We start from the raw sequence: 22,215 nt of genomic DNA on the forward strand, positions 1-22,215 counted from the left end.
AGGTTGCCAATTAGTTGTTTTAAAACTTAACCTCAGGACCAGCTTAAAGAGCTGTTATCACTTAACACAGATATTTAGCACTGACGTGGTATAAAACAAGGTGACAACAGTTATATGTCTGAAAATAGAAAAGGACATACTGCAATTTGGATTAAAACTACCTGTGATCACAGTTATGTTTTTCCCGGGAACTCGCGCAAGAAAGCCACCACTTCCTTTGGTGTCTGGAAGAATCTTTTGCTGCCATCCAGAAAATGGATCCTCAGCGTTGCAGGGCAAACTGGATCTCTCTGGACCAAAGCTCCTTTATTTGGTCGTACTTCTTCCTGCGTTTCACGATGTTGGAGCTCATGTCGGGGAAAACCGGACCCTTCATCTCTCTGGCTCGTTGTGAGGCGTTGCGAAGGATTTTGTTGATATTTTAGAAGGCGCACCAGTACATGTCTGGGTCTCTGCTCTGCAGCTGGCCGTGGTGTCAGGGTCCGGTGTGTCCTGTCTAGGGTCAGAGTCTTGGTGAAGTGCTCCTGTCCCAGGATGGTTGGGATCCAGTTAGTGAAAAACTTCAGAGGGTCATTCCCTTCGCACCCCTCTGAGATTAACAATTCGTATATTATTACGACGGCTGTAGTTTTCCAACTGATCAACCTTGTCCATTAAGAAGTCATTTTCTTTACATAACTTGAGGACACGGGAGTCAAGATCTGTTAGCTGGTCCTCTGCCATGCCGATTTTAGTCCGGAGATAGACTGGTTAATTTCTGCTGTTTTAGAGTCGAGTTTTGCAGGAGAGGCACTCGTTACCATCTCATATTTCCTGAAGAATAAGCGCGTAGCTTAGCCCCGTTTACACATAGACGGTAAGAGCTCCCGGAAACGTCCCGGAAGAGTTTTTGGCCGTCTTAAGGATCAAACGGCGTTGTCAACGCCGGGACTAGGGGACGTGGCTTAGTTCCGGCTTTACCGGGAATCGTCGAAAAAATTATTCAACATGTCGAATAATTCCGGGAGCGCTCCCGGAGAATTCGCGTGACGACGGAGACAATGCGAACAATGGCATTTGATACTTTTTAATCACCGTGTCATCCTGCTCCTTCCTGTAGTGCCGCAGTTTAATAGGCGGCCGGTGTTGTATCCCTAACCAACGGCGTGTAAAACGGTGATAGAGCCCACATCGGCGTCCTCAAAGGCGTTTTAACCGGCGACAGAGGCAGACAAAACGGCGACGCTAGCGGACAGTACGTCGTTCTAAACACCACCTCCCGGTTAACGGCGTTCCAAACGGCCGATAGGCGGCGGTCAATATAAAAATGCTAACGCGCTGCATGCAGGCCTCTCACTCGCGGCCAGCTCCAGATATTTTTGCAGAGAAGCTCCAGTATGGCTCCTAAAAGTAAATTGGCAGCGGCAAGGACTTACCAAGAGGTCTGGTTCAGAAGCAGAGGAAAGCCCTGTAGTGGAGACGAGCAACATGTTGAGGATGGAAAAATGAAGGAGAATAAAAGGCTGAGAGATGAGCTCCCTCCCCCTGAAGTGACAGCTGCTTCAGCCTATTATACTCTGGGGGCGGTGCCTATATGCAAAAGTTCCTGGAGTAACGCAGGATTTGCCTGGATAAATCCAGCGGTACACAGGGCATTATCGGCAGCAGCAGAACACCGCCGTTCTCACGCGCGTCTTAACCTGTGATTGTAAAGGATAGAACTGGGTATTAACCCCCGTTGCCTGACATGTGCCGGATGCTACGGCGTCAAAACGCTGCTTTATTCGGCGGATTTAGCTGCGTTTTATCCGTGCATTTGCGGCTAGTACGGCGCTCAAAACGCAGGCGAAATGCTCCGCCCCTTTCCACCGCAAAAACAACCGGAACTACCGCGAACTACGGTCTACGTACTGCCCGCCGACAAAACCGTCTATGTGTAACCTGGGCTTTAGTGAAAAACTTCAGAGGGTCATACCCTTCGCACCCCTCTGAGATTAACAATTCGTATATTATTACGACGGCTGTAGTTTTCCAACTGATCAACCTTGTCTATTAAGAAGTCATTTTCTTTACTTGAGGACACGGGAGTCAAGATCTGTTAGCTGGTCCTCTGCCGTGCTGATTTTAGTCCGGAGATAGACTGGTTAATTTCTGCCGTTTTAGAGTCGAGTTTTGCAGGAGAGGCACTCGTTACCATCTCATATTTCCTGAAGAATAAGCACGTAGCTTCCTTCGGTAGTCTTGTTAGCATGCGCCTGTACGGTCGCTGCCATTTCAGGAGCCGCTTTGATGCTTGTCTCGGAAGAACTTTTCTCTATTCACCTTATTCAGCCCCGCCCACTTTTACAACAGAGGCATTTCCGTTTTGTCTTAGGACTTCCGGTGAGCGGTGTTTTCAATACAAAACAACGGAAGATATTACGTGGGTAGAAACAAAAACCTTTTTGAAAAGCTCAAAGGGATCGACTCTGGCTCACCCATGGGTCATAACAGAGTGAGATGATGACATGAAAAAGTGGCCCTTGATTATTTTTAACTACTTTGTGTTGTCACTCGGTGTGGGTGGTTTGGCTATGAGGAACTATGAGCTCCGTGCCCCTGAAGCTCGTATAAAAGCACAATCAAGTTAAAATACAACCCGCTAAGTAGTACCACAGCAATACCAAGATTACGTAACGTTATATACGTACGTTATTTCATGCAGTGTTTGGTTGTCAAACACCAGAAAATGAGTAAATCAGATAGCAGCTAACGCAATCAATCAATCAATCAATTTTATTTATATAGCGCCAAATCACAACAAACAGTTGCCCCAAGGCGCTTTATATTGTAAGGCAAGGCCATACAATAATTATGTAAAACCCCCAACGGTCAAAATGACCCCCTGTGAGCAAGCACTTGGCAACAGTGGGAAGGAAAAACTCCCTTTTAACAGGAAGAAACCTCCAGCAGAACCAGGCTCAGGGAGGGGCAGTCTTCTGCTGGGACTGGTTGGGGCTGAGGGAGAGAACCAGGAAAAAGACATGCTGTGGAGGGGAGCAGAGATCAATCACTAATGATTAAATGCAGAGTGGTGCATACAGAGCAAAAAGAGAAAGAAACACTCATGGGAACCCCCAGCAGTCTAAGTCTATAGCAGCATAACTAAGGGATGGTTCAGGGTCACCTGATCCAGCCCTAACTATAAGCTTTAGCAAAAAGGAAAGTTTTAAGCCTAATCTTAAAAGTAGAGAGGGTGTCTGTCTCCCTGATCTGAATTGGGAGCTGGTTCCACAGGAGAGGAGCCTGAAAGCTGAAGGCTCTGCCTCCCATTCTACTCTTACAAACCCTAGGAACTACAAGTAAGCCTGCAGTCTGAGAGCGAAGCGCTCTATTGGGGTGATATGGTACTATGAGGTCCCTAAGATAAGATGGGACCTGATTATTCAAAACCTTATAAGTAAGAAGAAGAATTTTAAATTCTATTCTAGAATGAACAGGAAGCCAATGAAGAGAGGCCAATATGGGTGAGATATGCTCTCTCCTTCTAGTCCCCGTTAGTACTCTAGCTGCAGCATTTTGAATTAACTGAAGGCTTTTCAGGGAACTTTTAGGACAACCTGATAATAATGAATTACAATAGTCCAGCCTAGAGGAAATAAATGCATGAATTAGTTTTTCAACATCACTCTGAGACAAGACCTTTCTAATTTTAGAGATATTGCGTAAATGCAAAAAAGCAGTCCTACATATTTGTTTAATATGCGCTTTGAATGACATATCCTGATCAAAAATAACTCCAAGATTTCTCACAGTATTACTAGAGGTCAGGGTAATGCCATCCAGAGTAAGGATCTGGTTAGACACCATGTTTCTAAGATTTGTGGGGCCAAGTACAATAACTTCAGTTTTATCTGAGTTTAAAAGCAGGAAATTAGAGGTCATCCATGTCTTTATGTCTGTAAGACAATCCTGCAGTTTAGCTAATTGGTGTGTGTCCTCTGGCTTCATGGATAGATAAAGCTGGGTATCATCTGCGTAACAATAAAAATTTAAGCAATGCCGTCTAATAATACTGCCTAAGGGAAGCATGTATAAAGTGAATAAAATTGGTCCTAGCACAGAACCTTGTGGAACTCCATAATTAACCTTAGTCTGTGAAGAAGATTCCCCATTTACATGAACAAATTGTAATCTATTAGATAAATATGATTCAAACCACCGCAGCGCAGTGCCTTTAATACCTATGGCATGCTCTAATCTCTGTAATAAAATTTTATGGTCAACAGTATCAAAAGCAGCACTGAGGTCTAACAGAACAAGCACAGAGATGAGTCCACTGTCTGAGGCCATAAGAAGATCATTTGTAACCTTCACTAATGCTGTTTCTGTACTATGATGAATTCTAAAACCTGACTGAAACTCTACAAATAGACCATTCCTCTGCAGATGATCAGTTAGCTGTTTTACAACTACCCTTTCAAGAATTTCTGAGAGAAAAGGAAGGTTGGAGATTGGCCTATAATTAGCTAAGATAGCTGGGTCAAGTGATGGCTTTTTAAGTAATGGTTTAATTACTGCCACCTTAAAAGCCTGTGGTACATAGCCAACTAACAAAGATAGATTGATCATATTTAAGATCGAAGCATTAAATAATGGTAGGGCTTCCTTGAGCAGCCTGGTAGGAATGGGGTCTAATAGACATGTTGATGGTTTGGATGAAGTAACTAATGAAAATAACTCAGACAGAACAATCGGAGAGAAAGAGTCTAACCAAATACCAGCATCACTGAAAGCAGCCAAAGATAATGATACGTCTTTGGGATGGTTATGAGTAATTTTTTCTCTAATAGTTCAAATTTTATTAGCAAAGAAAGTCATGAAGTCATTACTAGTTAAAGTTAAAGGAATACTCGGCTCAATAGAGCTCTGACTCTTTGTCAGCCTGGCTACAGTGCTGAAAATAAACCTGGGGCTTTACGGAGGGCTTTTTTATAGAGCAACAGACTCTTTTTCCAGGCTACGTGAAGATCTTCTAAATTAGTGAGACGCCATTTCCTCTCCAACTTACGGGTTATCTGCTTTAAGCTGCAAGTTTGTGAGTTATACCACGGAGTCAGACACTTCTGATTTAAAGCTCTCTTTTTCAGAGGAGCTACAGCATCCAAAGTTGTCTTCAATGAGGATGTAAAACTATTGACGACATACTCTATCTCACTTACAGAGTTTAGGTAGCTACTCTGCACTGTGTTGGTATATGGCATTAGAGAACATAAAGAAGGAATCATATCCTTAAACCTAGTTACAGCGCTTTCTGAAAGACTTCTAGTGTAATGAAACTTATTCCCCACTGCTGGGTAGTCCATCAGAGTAAATGTAAATGTTATTAAGAAATGATCAGACAGAAGGGAGTTTTCAGGGAATACTGTTAAGTCTTCAATTTCCATACGATCTAAGATATGATTAAAGTGGTGGGTGGACTCATTTACATTTTGAGCAAAGCCAGTTGAGTCTAATAATAGATTAAATGCAGTGTTGAGGCTGTCATTCTCAGCATCTATGTGGATGTTAAAATCACCCACTATAATTATCTTATCTGAGCTAAGCACTAAATCAGACAAAAGGTCTGAAAATTCACAGAGAAACTCACAGTAACGACCAGGTGGACAATAGATAATAACAAATAAAACTGTTTTTTGGGACTTCCAATTTGGATGGACAAGACTAAGAGTCAAGCTTTCAAATGAATTAAAGCTCTGTCTGGGTTTTTGATTATTTAATAAGCTGGATTGGAAGATGTTTAATAGACCACATTTAACTGTTTTAGTCTGTGGTGCAGTTGAAGGTGCTATATTATTTTTTCTTTTTGATTTTTTATGCTTAAATAGATTTTTACTGGTTGTTGGTGGTCTGGGAGCAGGCACCGTCTCTACGGGGATAGGGTATTGGGGGGATGGCAGGGGGAGAGAAGCTGCAGAGAGGTGTGTAAGACTACAACTCTGCTTCCTGGTCCCAACCCTGGATAGTCACGGTTTGGAGGATTTAAGAAAATTGGCCAGATTTCTAGAAATGAGAGCTGCTCCATCCAAAGTGGGATGGATGCCGTCTCTCCTAACAAGACCAGGTTTTCCCCAGAAGCTTTGCCAATTATCTATGAAGCTCACCTCATTTTTTTGGACACCACTCAGACAGACAGCAATTCAAGGAGAACATGCGGCTAAACATGTCACTCCCGGTCCGATTGGGGAGGGGCCCAGAGAAAACTACAGAGTCCGACATTGTTTTTGCAAAGTTACACACCGATTCAATGTTAATTTTAGTGACCTCCGATTGGCGTAACCGGGTGTCATTACTGCCGACGTGAATTACAATCTTAACAAATTTACGCTTAGCCTTAGCCAGCAGTTTCAAATTTCTTTCAATGTCGCCTGCTCTGGCCCCCGGAAGACATTTGACTATGGTTGCTGGTGTTGCTAACTTCACATTTCTCAAAACAAAGTCGCCAATAACCAGAGATTGATCCTCGGCGGGTGTGTCGTCGAGTGGGGAAAAACGGTTAGAAATGTGAACGGGTTGGCGGTGTACACGGGGCTTCTGTTTAGGACTACGCTTCCTCCTCACAGTCACCCAGTCGGCCTGCTTTCCTGGCTGCTCGGGATCTGCCAGAGGGAAACTAACGGCGGCTAAGCTACCTTGGTCCACACCGACTACAGGGGCCTGGCTAGCTGTAGAATTTTCCACGGTACGGAGCCGAGTCTCCAATTCGCCCAGCCTGGCCTCCAAAGCTACGAATAAGCTACACTTATTACAAGTACCATTACTGCTAAAGGAGGCCGAGGAATAACTAAACATTTCACACCCAGAGCAGAAAAGTGCAGGAGAGACAGGAGAAGCCGCCATGCTAAACCGGCTAAGAGCTAGTAGCTGCGCTAAGCTAGTGGAGTCCTAAAGACACACAAAGTGAATAATGTGTAAATAATTTAGAGGTGATTCAGCAGAGGGAGTGCTTTAGTTAAGGCACGTGAAGATTACACTGTGAAACAAATCGTTATCTAGTTAACTAGATCAATCTAACTGCGCAGATTAAACAGCTAACAGATACAGCAAAACACTGCTGTGCTCCGGAACAGGAAGTGATATAATACCGCAGTGAGAGCCAACCACCAGTAGAGGCCTAACGCTACAAACACAGCTTATCCGTTTGTCTCACTAGCATCCGCCATAGCTTCTTCAACGGAGCGTTGTAGTCCAACCATTTCTCTGGGTAAAGATCCAGTGGTGTGGGTTTTTTCTCCATGAAACGAAAAGAACAGCCATAGGGACGTTTGGGTGGATTTATCAAATTTAGTGCCTTTATCCAGCACAGGAGATCCTCGTCTTTCAATGAAGGAGGGAACAAGTTAAATGCTGGTCAACAGCACTCAGATCTCTCCATGTTCAAAACATCGTTCTGAAAGCAATAGTTTCCTCTTCTTCCATTTGTTGTGGCACCCACGAACTGAACAATTAATGCTGCTCATATTCGGGCACTTGTAGCGTACTGTGTTCCCACTTAGCTAATCATCAGATGCGGTGGCAACCTGGAACAAAATGGCCGCCCACCCTGACTTCCTGAATAAGGTGAATAGTTGTCGAGATCAATCAATCAATTTTTTTTTTTATATAGCGCCAAATCACAACAAACAGTTGCCCCAAGGCGCTTTATATTGTAAGGCAAGGCCATACAATAATTATGTAAAACCCCAACGGTCAAAACGACCCCCTGTGAGCAAGCACTTGGCTACAGTGGAAAGGAAAAACTCCCTTTTAACAGGAAGAAACCTCCAGCAGAACCAGGCTCAGGGAGGGGCAGTCTTCTGCTGGGACTGGTTGGGGCTGAGGGAGAGAACCAGGAAAAAGACATGCTGTGGAGGGGAGCAGAGATCGATCACTAATGATTAAATGCAGAGTGGTGCATACAGAGCAAAAAGAGAAAGAAACAGTGCATCATGGGAACCCCCCAGCAGTCTAAGTCTATAGCAGCATAACTAAGGGATGGTTCAGGGTCACCTGATCCAGCCCTAACTATAAGCTTTAGCAAAAAGGAAAGTTTTAAGCCTAATCTTAAAAGTAGAGAGGGTGTCTGTCTCCCTGATCTGAATTGGGAGCTGGTTCCACAGGAGAGGAGCCTGAAAGCTGAAGGCTATGCCTCCCATTCTACTCTTACAAACCCTAGGAACTACAAGTAAGCCTGCAGTCTGAGAGCGAAGCGCTCTATTGGGGTGATATGGTACTACGAGGTCCCTAAGATAAGATGGGACCTGATTATTCAAAACCTTATAAGTAAGAAGAAGAATTTTAAATTCTATTCTAGAATTAACAGGAAGCCAATGAAGAGAGGCCAATATGGGTGAGATATGCTCTCTCCTTCTAGTCCCCGTCAGTACTCTAGCTGCAGCATTTTGAATTAACTGAAGGCTTTTTAGGGAACTTTTAGGACAACCTGATAATAATGAATTACAATAGTCCAGCCTAGAGGAAATAAATGCATGAATTAGTTTTTCAGCATCACTCTGAGACAAGACCTTTCTGATTTTAGAGATATTGCGTAAATGCAAAAAAGCAGTCCTACATATTTGTTTAATATGCGCTTTGAATGACATATCCTGATCAAAAATGACTCCAAGATTTCTCACAGTATTACTAGAGGTCAGGGTAATGCCATCCAGAGTAAGGATCTGGTTAGACACCATGTTTCTAAGATTTGTGGGGCCAAGTACAATAACTTCAGTTTTATCTGAATTTAAAAGCAGGAAATTAGAGGTCATCCATGTCTTTGTCTGTAAGACAATCCTGCAGTTTAGCTAATTGGTGTGTGTCCTCTGGCTTCATGGATAGATAAAGCTGGGTATCATCTGCGTAACAATGAAAATTTAAGCAATACCGTCTAATAATACTGCCTAAGGGAGCATGTATAAAGTGAATAAAATTGGTCCTAGCACAGAACCTTGTGGAACTCCATAATTAACTTTAGTCTGTGAAGAAGATTCCCCATTTACATGAACAAATTGTAATCTATTAGATAAATATGATTCAAACCACCGCAGCGCAGTGCCTTTAATACCTATGGCATGCTCTAATCTCTGTAATAAAATTTTATGGTCAACAGTATCAAAAGCAGCACTGAGGTCTAACAGAACAAGCACAGAGATGAGTCCACTGTCCGAGGCCATAAGAAGATCATTTGTAACCTTCACTAATGCTGTTTCTGTACTATGATGAATTCTAAAACCTGACTGAAACTCTTCAAATAGACCATTCCTCTGCAGATGATCAGTTAGCTGTTTTACAACTACCCTTTCAAGAATTTTTGAGAGAAAAGGAAGGTTGGAGATTGGCCTATAATTAGCTAAGATAGCTGGGTCAAGTGATGGCTTTTTAAGTAATGGTTTAATTACTGCCACCTTAAAAGCCTGTGGTACATAGCCAACTAATAAAGACAGATTGATCATATTTAAGATCGAAGCATTAATTAATGGTAGGGCTTCCTTGAGCAGCCTGGTAGGAATGGGGTCTAATAAACATGATGATGGTTTGGATGAAGTAACTAATGAAAATAACTCAGACAGAACAATCGGAGAGAAAGAGTCTAACCAAATACCGTCATCACTGAAAGCAGCCAAAGATAACGATACGTCTTTGGGATGGTTATGAGTAATTTTTTCTCTAATAGTTAAAATTTTGTTAGCAAAGAAAGTCATGAAGTCATTACTAGTTAAAGTTAATGGAATACTCAGCTCAATAGAGCTCTGACTCTTTGTCAGCCTGGCTACAGTGCTGAAAAGAAACCTGGGGTTGTTCTTATTTTCTTCAATTAGTGATGAGTAGAAAGATGTCCTAGCTTTACGGAGGGCTTTTTTATAGAGCAACAGACTCTTTTTCCAGGCTAAGTGAAGATCTTCTAAATTAGTGAGACGCCATTTCCTCTCCAACTTACGGGTTATCTGCTTTAAGCTACGAGTTTGTGAGTTATACCACGGAGTCAGGCACTTCTGATTTAAAGCTCTCTTTTTTAGAGGAGCTACAGCATCCAAAGTTGTCTTCAATGAAGATGTAAAACTATTGACGAGATACTCTATCTCACTTACAGAGTTTAGGTAGCTACTCTGCACTGTGTTGGTATATGGCATTAGAGAACATAAAGAAGGAATCATATCCTTAAACCTAGTTACAGTGCTTTCTGAAAGACATATGCTCGTTAGCTTGGTTTTGTTGTTTGCTTCTGGGTCTCAGGTCCATAATAATGTCACTTGGCAAACTTTGGGCATTTTTTATAAGTTTTAAAATGTTAATATCTGGAGAGCCTCTGGGCTAGCATCTACCTCATCTCACAGCATCACATGATCCCCCGAACACGCTCTGTTTTATGACCATGAACGCAGAACGCGTTCGTACTCCACCCCGTGTCAAACCGCTTCCTGATGGCATCACAAAAAGTAAATTAATCTCCTGGTTTGAAAATGCACTTTTCATAGTGGAAGCATGAATTCATTTCATGATGGCAGCACGAAATGTAGGGTGACTGATTTTGTGACAAGAACGTGAAAAAAAAGGCATGCGTCACACAGCTCTAGTTTAGGATGGTTGATCTTTTTCTGTAATAACATCTTCACCTGAACTGTGTGTTGTCTTCAGTGTGTTGTCCTGTGTGTTCACACTCCTGCTTTGGTCGGTGTGCGATTGGAGTGACACATGACTCATGATCTCATGTTGGTTCCTTTTTGATGTCTGCTCCTGTAGCTTCTGGGACTTGGAACAGCCCTGCTGGACAACGTGGATCCAAATCCAGAGAATTATGTGTGTGCTGGAGTGATTCAGACCAAGAGCCAGCAGGTTGGCTGTCTGCTGAGACTGGAGCCCAACGCACAGGCGCAGGTATGAAAACACTAAAGCTGAAACACGTGGACCCTGCACTCAGTCCTTGGCTGAAGTGCCTTTTGACAGTTGTACTGTTTTTGGTCTGGATGCACGATTATATGAGGAAAACATTTGAATCAGCTGAGTAAAGCTTGAACAGTTCTTGGTCATTTTTAGCTTGCACCGCTTGCGCTGATGAAACTGTCCAGTAAGGTGACTCACATGGACTGAATGGAGCGCGTCCTTCTCTCCTTAAGACCAGGAACCGTGAGACCCGTGACCGAGGAAATGCCCCATGATCTGCTGAAAGGCATCTCAGGAACAGATGAGCATTGTGGGAAATGTGCCGAGGACACGAGTCAGGAGATAGACACTGAAGCAGTGCATCATGAAGCATTTCACGGTTCATATGTCTTGAAGCTGTGGTGTGTAATTTGATGCAGTAAAATGAAATGTGTGTATTTAATATTGCTGAGGAGAACATAGCTGAGCATCTATAATTATCTAGGACACAAATCTGTTAGTCTGTCCAGTGGAAAAAAAAAGTTGAGTTTTTTCAGGTGATGTGTAAAATTACCTGAAGATGTGCAGAGAGTTTTTTAAAGTACATGTCTAATTCTACGTACATTTAAAGTAGAGCCCGACCGATATGGATTTTTTGAGGCCAATGCCGATAACGATATTTGGATGAAAAAAAACGCAGATAATTGATAAATCGGCCAATAAATCAGCCGATATTATTTTTTTAAATGAATAAAATGCTCTTTTTGGACCCTTAACAAAAAAGGTATGAGCTAAAAGCTTAAGCTTTGTCCTCATATTGATTAACTTTATAATGGAGAAGAATTTTCAAGTTCAAAAAATGCAATCAAGAATTAAACCTTTGTGAAATTAGCAAATGCATATCCTTAAAAAGAGTTGTGAAATACATCTGATCTTGTACGCCTTGTTGCTGCAACTTAGATATAGGTTCAGGATAAGGATATAGATCGTTATAAACTTGTATGCTTTTGTCAGCCGATCAGTGCAGTGTGACGGTGAACTTTGGGGGCCGGTGATGAACACATTTAAGCAGGGGTGTAAGCAGCTCTTAGTTGAATGGAGTCAGAGCTCCATCTACTGGACAAACGGTGCAAGGACATTTTGCATTGCCAACACAAACATTATTTCAGTAACCGTTCTGTTTATGAGAAATTATCGGCATTCTATCGGCAAAATTTCGGCTGATAGTGAGTACTTTGAAAAGGGCTTATATCGGCCGATAATATCAGCCGGCCGATATATCGGTCGGGCTCTAATTTAAAGTACATTATAAACCTCACGGCTCACAGTGCAGTTGCTGAGCTCATGCTGACGTTAGCCTGTTGTGCTCGTGAGTTTTCATCCCAATGTTAGCATGAATGTACTTTTGTCAGCATGCAAGTGTGTATTTTTTAAAGCACATTACAGGTGCTAATAAAAAACAAAAATAGTATTGTGGAAAAAGGTCAGTGTTTTTTTTTTCAGGTATTTCAGAGTGAAAATTTTACATATTCTAGTTTCAATACATATAAACTAAAATGTTTCTTTTTTATTTTGATAAATACAGCCTCCTGCTCCAAAAGATAGGTTAGAATTGAGGCAGATAGTCCCCCCTGACTATCAGCCCAGCAGAGCGTAGGCCACAGAAAGACCCATTGCTCCTCCAAAGTAATCCACCTTATTAAACCTTTTGGTGTCCTTGACAAAGGATATCAGGTTTCTTAACTTTAGTTTCATAATCTGGTCAGGATCTAAGATAAAGGAACCCAAAAACCTCTGCCTCAGTCTACACCGTGTTGGACACTGGCTCAAAAAAATGGAGACGTTTCAGGTTCTAGTGGTGGGCACAGTTATGCTAATCCTCTAACCACTAATTAGTCTTAGCGGGTTAGCTTTTCAGCTAATTTTGAAAACCATCGGACTAATTAGCTTCCGCTAAATTTATTTCCGTTAACTTTCAGTGCGCTAGCAGTTATTTGGCCCGGTGCATAAAGACAGAAGCTCAGGCTTGTTGTTTGTTTGGGATTTATGATCACCTTTGATTTTACTCAGAAGCCTCGGCGGTGCTTAAACTCGAAACCGGCTTATCAGTAGCCGACAGTATACCGAGTCAGTACTAAAAGTTAGCAGTTAGTTGTAACTTCCGCTAAATTTTTTTGCGGTTTATCGATTTAGTTATAAAAGTAAACGTTTGTTAGCGCTTAGCGGTTATCGAAGCTAACTTTTTAGTTAGCAGTGCCCACCTCTGTCAGGTTTGTCCCCACAGGCTGAACATGTACTGACCTGTCAGTCTCATGACTATCCTGTGTCAGTTCAAGAGGTTGTGACCTGTGAGAGTCCAAAGCACTGTACTTATTATACTTCTAGGCAGGTCAACTGGCTCCCTGGAAAGCCTCAGGTTTGGTCCTTCCACGAGCTGTCTCACCTGCCTGCAGTCATTCAAGTGCTGACATCATTTGTGGTGCTGCTTTCGGATCCACTTCTGGAGGGTGGTCTTCTGCACAGCAGTTGACACACATACAACGGGCTCTGGACCCACAAATTTAGTTGAGCTGTCCCACTTTGCGAGTCATTCCACTCTCTTGATACCTGGAATGCCTGTATGACCAGCTCCCCTCACTACAGCTACATCATTAGTGTCCAAGTGCCTGGGCACACTGGCACACCAAAGCTGAGGAGAAGAGTGGCCCTTTAACAGCTCTTATACACACCTGACTGAGTAAATAAAAACTCTTTTGCCCCTAACATTCTGGTTAATCAGGAGCTCCACACACTGAAAAACAGCAAACACCTCAGCCTGAGAGACGGTGATGTATCTGCCCAGTGCAAAGCTCTTTTCCTGTGTCAGGCCGTGGTGTTGTAGTAACACTCCATCTGAAACGAGTATCTGGTACAGATAAAGCATTTTTGATGAGCACAAGCATGATATGAGTAAAACTCGTCAATATCCGTGCTCGTGCTGAAGGAAAACCTGATTGGGTAACTGACTGTCTTCACGCTCTGTGATTGGCCAGTCACACACAGCGCTCCCCCCAGCACACACACACACACACAGACACGTCTCTGCACCCAGACCTCACTCTGGCACACACACGGACAGGAACTGATCTCTCTCTTGGCTTGGCTTGACTCGACCTCATGCTCCTCTCTCAGTACTCCTTAGGTTTTCTTCAAACACAGAAAAAACACACCCAAAGTATAACAGTGATGCCGGTAATGCGTTACTAAGTAACGCATTACTCTAATCTGGCCACTTTTTTTAGTAACGAGTAATCTAATGCGTTAATCTTTCCAAATCAGTAATCAGATTAAAGTTACTTCTTCAAGTCACTGTGTGTTACTATTATTTTTACATTGTGGGTCGATGGCAGCATTAAACTTGGTCCATGGGCAGGGGGTCGGGGTTCGACTGAACTGCCCACTTTAAGCGAGCGGTTTTCTGCAGCAGCTCGTCCTCACCTCTTAAAGCACGGTGACAACAGCACACCTGCACTGAGCTTTACAAAGACATTTTTATGTTTTTTCCTCCTTTATTTAGAATTCTGAGCTGAGCCACTCCGTATCTGCTCGTTAAAAACAGCTGATCCTCCGCGACGTGTCAACAACTAGCACTATTTTCCACTCAAATGCACCTAAACTCTGATGACCACATGATGTGAAAACGCAATAAAACTTTCTTACCTGTAAATCTGGTCATGTTTTCTGCATAAATAAATGTTATTCATTCTTTGTGCTCAAACACCAAAGCAGGGGCGAATCCAATGAATTTAAATGTTAGACAAATGTTAGAAAGAATTTAATAGTTACATTTATAAATAATGTAGATTAGAAATTGCAAGTTTTACTGTTACAGTGCTGTCAACAGTTAAATATGAGGTCAAGAAAGAGGTCTTTATTTTACTTTTTATAAAACAAGTATTTATTTTCATTGAAGTCAAGAAAGGGTGACTATAAAGTAAGTTTTGGCAAAACAAGTATCATTGTCATGTTGAGGTGGCAGAGGGTTGTTGTCGGCAGCTGGGGAAAGTAACAAAAAAAGTAACTAGTAATCTAACTTAGTTACTTTTACAACTGAGTAATCAGTAACTAAGTTACTTTTTCAAGGAGTAATCAGTAATCAGTAATTGGATTACTTTTTCAAAGTAGCTGTGGCAACACTGCTCATCAACATTAATTTGACAGGAAAGCAGAGAAAATACAAAGGTGATCTGAGGTAAGCTTCACTAAAAGACCCTGAATTTAGATGTAGTTGAGGCTGAGACCTGTTCCATTACGAATAAAATTAATTTAAAGGATAGGAAGTGCAGTTCCATACTGCGCCAGTATGCTAGACCTATGAAAGGGAGAATAGATGTGTCTTAATCTGGACTTCTTCTGGACATCTGACTGTTTTATTGATGCAGGGAGATCATTCCACAGAACAGGGGCACGATAAGAGAAAGCTCTGTGACCTGCAGACTTCTTATTCACCTTAGGGATACAAAGTAGTCCTGCACCCTGAGAACACAGAGCCCGGGCCGGTACATAAGGTTTAATTAGGTCACCTAAGTAGCGAGGTGCCAGACCGTGAACAATTTATAAGTTAATAGCCTTATAATCTGATCTCACTGGGACAGGAAGCCAGTGAAGAGACGCAAAAATGGGTGTAATGTGGTCAAACTTTCTGCTTCGTGTCACAAGTCTGGCTGCAGCATTTTGAACCAATTGGAGACCCCTAATGCTGGACTGCAGTAAACCAGAAAATAGAACATTGCAGTAGTCCAATCTAGAAGCGATAAATGCATGAATCAGGGTCTCAGCATCAGCCATAGACAGGATGGAACTGATCTTCGCTATATTTCACAGGTGGAAGAAAGCAGTCCTCGTAATATTTCTACTGTGGAGGTCAAAGGGCAGTGTAGGATCAAAAATTACTCCAAGGTTCATCACTTTGTCAGTGTGATTCATGACACATGAGCCTAGGCTAAGCATTAATTGGTCAAATTGATACTGATGTCTCACTGGACCAAGAACCATCATTTCAGTCTTTCCGAGTTTAAAAGTAGGAAGTTTCTAGACATCCAACTTCTCACTGATGCAAGGCAATCTTCTAAGGATTTTATATGAATGAGATTACCAGCAGTTATCGGCATCTATAACTGAGTATCATCAGCATAGCAGTGAAAGGTAATCCCAAAATGGCGCAATATGTGCCCAAGGGGTGCTATATAAAGGGAGAAAAGCAGGGGGCCAAAGACAAACCCCTGTGGAACCCCAAATTTCATGTCACTAAGGTTAGAGGTAGAGTTACTGTACAAAACGACTGGTGAAGTATGATGTCAACCATGCAAGGGCACTCCCAGTAATCCCAAAATGATTTTCCATTCTATCAAGTAGAATATGATGATCCACTGTATCAAATGCAGCACTGAGATCTAACAGCAACAGAACCGTAGTGGTGTCCGAATCCATTGTAAGCAGAAGATCATTTACCACTTTAGTGAGAGCCGTCTCTGTGGAATGATATTTTCTAAAAGCAGACTGCAGTGGCTCAAAGAGATTATTCAGTAAGATAGTCTACGAGCTGCCGTGACACCACTTTTTCCAGAATTTTAGAGCAAAATGATAGATTTGATATTGGCCGATAGTTTTTCAATACACTAGGGCCAAGATTAGGTTTCTTAAGTAATGGTTTAATCACTGCAGATTTGATACATTTAGGACCAGATTCAGAAGTTAATGAGAGATTAATCATTTCCAGCACAGTCGGTCCAAGAGTGGGCCACAGGTCCTTAAACAGTTTTGTTGGTATAGAATCAAATAAATATAACAGACATTATGAGTTTCATCAGCATGGCTAGTGAGATACTATCAAATTCTGTAAATCTAGGTAATACCTCAATAGCAGGGTGTAGTGTCTGGGTTAAGGCATGCTGGGATATGTTTAACCTAATGTCTTCTATTTTCTTCTCAAAGTAGTCCAAGAAATGTTGGAGTGCAAAAGGAGAGCAACTTACAGGTGGTTGTCCATGAATAAGTGTTGCCACCGTGTCAAACAAGAACTGAAATGCTAAATTTACTTTCATCTGTAGAGAGGACTTTGGACTACTGAGCAACAGTCCAGTTCTTTTTTCTTAGCCCAGCTAAGACCTTTCTGATATTGTCTGCTTCTGGAGTGGTTTGACATCACAAATAGAAGACATCTAGTTAATTTCCTCGACACGTGGTGGCTCTTGATGCACTGATTCCAGCCTCAGTCCTCTCCTTGTGAAGTTCTTGAATTAGCTTTGTTTAAAAATCTTCTCCAGGCTGCTGTCCTCCCTGTTGCTTGTGCATCTTTTCTGACCACACATTTCCCCTCCAGTCAACTTTCCATGACTGTTCTTTGATCCGGAATTCTGAACAGCCAGAGCATTCGGCATTGACCTTCTGTGATTTAACATTCCTGTGGACGCGAGTGTCTTCTGTGCAACCATTCATACTTCATAAACAGTGATTTTAAATAAAATATTCTTACATTGTGAGATATGCATTTTCTTCTTTTTCCCCTTTTTTTGGGAGCAGCAGGCTGTAATGATAAAGATTAAAATTTTAAAATGACTGAAACATTTTATTTATCTTTTAGTATTGAAATTTGAATATGTAAATTTTTTGCTCTCTAAATATCTGATATCTAAATATCTGATATCTGACAAAAATATTGAACTTTTTCATGATATTCACATTTTTTGAGGTGCACCTGAACAAACCTCATTGCTCACAATGGCGTTGCTGAGCTCATGCTAACGTTAGCCTATTGTGCTAATGAGTTTACATGCCAATGTTAGCATGGCTGTATTTATAGTAGCATGTAGGTATGTATTTAAGTCATGATGGAGTCGCTGAGCTCATGCTAACATTAGCCTATTGTGCTAATGAGTTTACATGCCAATGTTAGCATGGCTGTATTTATAGTAGCATGTAGGTATGTATTTAAGTCATGATGGAGTCGCTGAGCTCATGCTAACATTAGCCTATTGTGCTAATGAGTTTACATGCCAATGTTAGCATGGCTGTATTTATAGTAGCATGTTGGTATGTATTTAAGTCACGATGGAGTCACTGAGCTCATGCTAACATTAGCCTATTGTGCTAATGAGTTTACATGCCAATGTTAGCATGGCTGTATTTATAGTAGCATGTAGGTATGTATTTAAGTCACGATGGAGTCACTGAGCTTATGCTAACATTAGCCTATTGTGCTAATGAGTTTACATGCAAATGTTAGCATGGCTGTACTTATAGTAGCATGTAGGTATGTATTTAAGTCATGATGGAGTCGCTGAGCTCATGCTAACATTAGCCTATTGTGCTAATGAGTTTACATGCCAATGTTAGCATGACTGTATTTATACTAGCATGTAAGTATGTATTTAAGTCACGATGGAGTCGCTGAGCTCATGCTAACATTAGCCTATTGTGCTAATGAGTTTACATGCCAGTGTTAGCATGTCTGTATTTATAATAGCATGTAGGTATGTATTTAAATCACAATTGAGTCGCTGAGCTCATGCAGTAACGTCACCCGTAATGCTAAGCTAGCATAGTTTGAAAACCACTGGTATATGTTATTTATCCGGTGTAGTTCATAAATACTATGACACAAAAAAACCTAAAATACTGGCTGTTGTAATTTGGGAGATTTTTAGATGCTCCATTAATTTTCTAAAATGTACATTTTCAATATTTTTATTTTGGCGAGTTTCAGATAGATCAGAGGGGATTTATTCTTGGCGGGGGGGGGGGCTGGTCAAACTTGCTGTCATTGCAGTCCTTAAAAAATTAACAGAATTTAATTGAACCTTTATTTAACCAGGTTAGTCCCATTGAGATCAAGATCTCAATGGGAGACAATTCTAAATTTTACAATTCACCAAACCTGCATGTCTTTAAATGTGGGAGGAAACCCGCGTAAACACGAAGAGAACATGCTAACTCAACACAGAAAGGCCACAGGTGGGAATCAAACCCATGACCTTGTTGCTGTGAGGCAACAGTGCTAATCACTAAGCCACCGTGCTGCCCAGGAATAGAATTGATATGACAGGCCACACGTGCAGACATACCAGATAGGGTTGGGTATCGAGAACTGGTTCTTTTCGGGTATCGTTAAGAAATAATTCGATCCAGCGACATCAATAACCTTTTTGCTTAACGATTCCCTTATCGGTCCTTCAGAGCGGCCGTTGTTTTTGAGGGTGTTCGTGGGGAAAATGATAATTTTTCTACATTGATTACAGACCCTGCAGCGGGTCAGTAATCAACAGTTTCTGCAGTGCGGGTTTGTTTTGAACCTTGAACCAATGAAGCAGTGCTCCGATCCACTGCTTCATTGGATCTTTGCTTCACTCCTCTTCAGAAGTGGCAACTCCGCTTCTTAACCCCTCTCAAAGCCATTAAAATGTCAATCATGAGTCACTTTTATGTGGATTAAAGTCACTGACTGGGACTCTTGTCTTGTTGCAAGAAAGAAACAAGGATCGTCCTCCGTTACGTTCACACAGCTCCAAACGCTGCGCCTCTTGGAATTAATAGCTTCAAAGTGAATCACTGTTTAAATCAAATGACACCTCTTTCCAAACGTTGTAATACAAACAATAAACTGCAATTGATGAAAACGTTTTTCCTCCCAGAATGAGACATCTTCTCAGCCCAAGACTGTGTGGCTGTAGACCTGCAGACTCCAGCAGCCAGGTGAACTCAGCTCAGACGTATGGAGAGACTTTCATGCCAATAATGTCTGAAATGCTTTTGACTAAAACTACCGATTTTATTTACATATATGTCCAGAAAACAAGGATCCAGTCACCAATTTCATATTTATTTACTTTGACAATAAAATGTTGTTGACATAGAAAACCTGTAAAGCCTAGTTTTAGTACACAGAAAATTCACAGGAGGTATTGATAAGGGAATCAGTAAGGAATCAGATCGATAAGCGGAATCAATGATGGTATCGATAAAACCTCATCAGTACCCATCCCTAATACCAGAGTAGAACCAACAAATATAGATAAAACTTCAAATGGAAACGTGGACAGTGAGTGCGAACTTTTCTACCCAAAGTGTGGAATTTGAGTTGGACTTAGAAAGTGTGCAAGTATACACACAGCACCTAGTGGTAGAACGGAGGAACTGCAAAAGCACGCTGGCTGATCCACCAGTGTTCTTTATTTCCTCAAATTAAAAGGTAAACACTTGATAATTCATGTGGAGTTCATCTGTGACAGAACCGACAGAAAACGTCCGAGTGGCCGTAAAGCCTGTTTGAGAGCTTCACAGCGCTTTGATCAGAGATCAAGTTCCGGTTTGTGCCGGTTGGGTTCCGATACAGATTCAGGATCGTAGTCTGTGAGAGGCGTTGGAGCCTCGGGATTCGTCTGTGGGGTTTTGCTAAGGTTCATGTCTGGGTTTTTGTTGTCGTGTCACAGTGGACTGACCTGTGTGTGCACCTGTGCTTGCAGATGTACCGCCTGACTCTGCGCTGCAGCAAGGACTCCGTGTCGCGGCGCCTCTGTGAGTTGCTGGCCCAGCAGTTCTAGAAGGAACACCCCCCCCCCGTCAGTCTTTGAGTATAGAGGTATAACCTACGTAAGGGAAACAGCAGATTTATCCTCGTGCTCCTGCTCCCCAATTCTGCTCATTTCTTAACATGATGCTACATGATTGTTTTGTTGGTGTTTATTTGTGTCACTGGTGTGTGTGTGTGTGTGTGGGGGGGGGGGGGGGTGTTCATTCATTCATTCATTCATTCATTCATTCATTCATTCATTCTTTCCTTTGGTGTTTCATTGCTGCAACATTCCTCCAGGACAAATGGGAGAAGCTGTTCAGTCCTCAGTCTGCAGGGTCCATTGGTCTCACACACACTCAAATGTGTGTGCGCACACGCACACACACACACACACACACACACACACACACACACACACACACACACATATCCCTGCTGCGCTTCGGGGACACTGACTGATGAGGTCAGTTCAGAGACTGTGTGTGTTTTCCTGATTCTTTCCTCCAAGCATTCCAACCCCCCCCCCCCCCCCCCCCCCCCATGAAGTGATTCCTGAAGCTGTGTGACCAGAGGCCCCACCCTTCTATTTTTAAAGTCATAGTGATTTGTCTATCGGTGTGTGTGTCTGTGGTTTCTCAGACTTCTCCATTGTGCTCATGTAGAAGGTCTGTGGTTATTGAACCCTTTCTGAAGGAGAGCACAGAATTTAAAAAAGGTGAAATTTATAGTGTTAAAAACAATCTAGAACCACCACAGTCCAATTCAGAGCTGGGGACACGCGTGCTGGTTCAGGCTGCTGCATCAGCCCCCCCCCCTAACTCCTTGATTTATCATCAGTCCATAGAACTGAGAGTCATCAAATTCTGTTGGAACCTTGTTGAGATGTCGTCTCCTCATTGGAGCTGAGGTTCAGTTCCTGCAAGATGTCTGTTCAGGTTGGTGGGTTCTTGTCCAAAAATGTGAAGGATGTGTGTTAACGCCCGCAGCCCGTCACAGGGGCTGGACCTGGGGTTCCAACCAGGACCATGGGAGGAAACGACCATCTTCTACCCCAGGCTAGTATTTGTGGATATGAACAATTGGTTTTTCTTATTTTGTACGTGGTGCAGCAGCCAGAACCAGCACCCACGTGGAACTGTGCATGATCAGTCTCACACACTGGTGGTGGCACCAGTGTGTCAGGAGCACTTCTGCCATTGTGTTTGTCAGATGTCGCGATCACTTCAGGTGTGTCTGCCTGAAAGCCTGTCATGATTTGAGCATGCACTTACACTCACGGAGCTTTCTACCTACCTGGGCTTCCTTAGTGGAGCAGATAAGTCTGATTTTTGGCCAGAATTGTTCACTCAGTGATACAACCATCAGATCTGCTTGAATGTTCTTCATTAATCAGTGTTTGAGGGGGAAAAAAGTGCTGGCCAGTTGAAAATCCAATATGGTGGCCAGGTAGGGGTCAGTGAAGAATTACACAGGGGTCAAAATTTAAAAATGCTCCAATGATATTGAAGAGTATAACACATTATTTGTCTGGAATAAATATTCCAAAAAGGTATAGTTTGGACTATCTGTGACTGAATGTTCTGGAGTTATGGGGTAAAAACAGCAAGAATGGTGACAAAGGTCAGATTCAGTTTGTACAGGGGTCAAAAGTTAAAGTTGCAGCAATTTTTGTAAAATGTGGTGCAAATTATTGGTTGCGTTAGGGTTTTAAAAGAAATAGTTTGCACCATGTGACATGCTCAGTTGTAACATACGTCACATGTCATAGAATCCAATGGACGTCAACATTGTTTGACATGTACTTTGCA

General features: G+C 42.2%; 1 protein-coding gene and 1 long non-coding RNA gene across 2 annotated transcripts in view; one reads left to right on the top strand and one right to left on the bottom strand.

The window, feature by feature from the left end:
* Positions 1–20,453, top strand: part of LOC117528178 (AP-2 complex subunit alpha-1-like) — a 66,454-nt gene extending 46,001 nt beyond the window's left edge. Inside the window, exons 7-8 of the mRNA XM_034190773.1 lie at positions 10,738–10,872; positions 20,358–20,453. Of these exons, the coding sequence (XP_034046664.1) occupies positions 10,738–10,872; positions 20,358–20,435 (213 nt within the window). The 3' untranslated portion in view covers positions 20,436–20,453. The remainder of the gene's footprint in view (positions 1–10,737; positions 10,873–20,357) is intronic.
* A 154-nt stretch (positions 20,454–20,607) lies between these two features.
* On the bottom strand, positions 20,608–21,517 carry LOC117528179. Its single transcript, XR_004565690.1, has 2 exons — positions 20,784–21,517; positions 20,608–20,752 (listed from the first exon to the last, which is right to left on the bottom strand). It is a non-coding gene; the product is annotated as an uncharacterized LOC117528179 (long non-coding RNA).
* Between the last annotated feature and the right edge of the window lie 698 nt (positions 21,518–22,215).

Source organism: Thalassophryne amazonica, chromosome 16 (genome assembly GCF_902500255.1).
Source record: "Thalassophryne amazonica chromosome 16, fThaAma1.1, whole genome shotgun sequence".
In the NCBI taxonomy this organism is placed as follows: Eukaryota; Metazoa; Chordata; class Actinopteri; order Batrachoidiformes; family Batrachoididae; genus Thalassophryne; species Thalassophryne amazonica.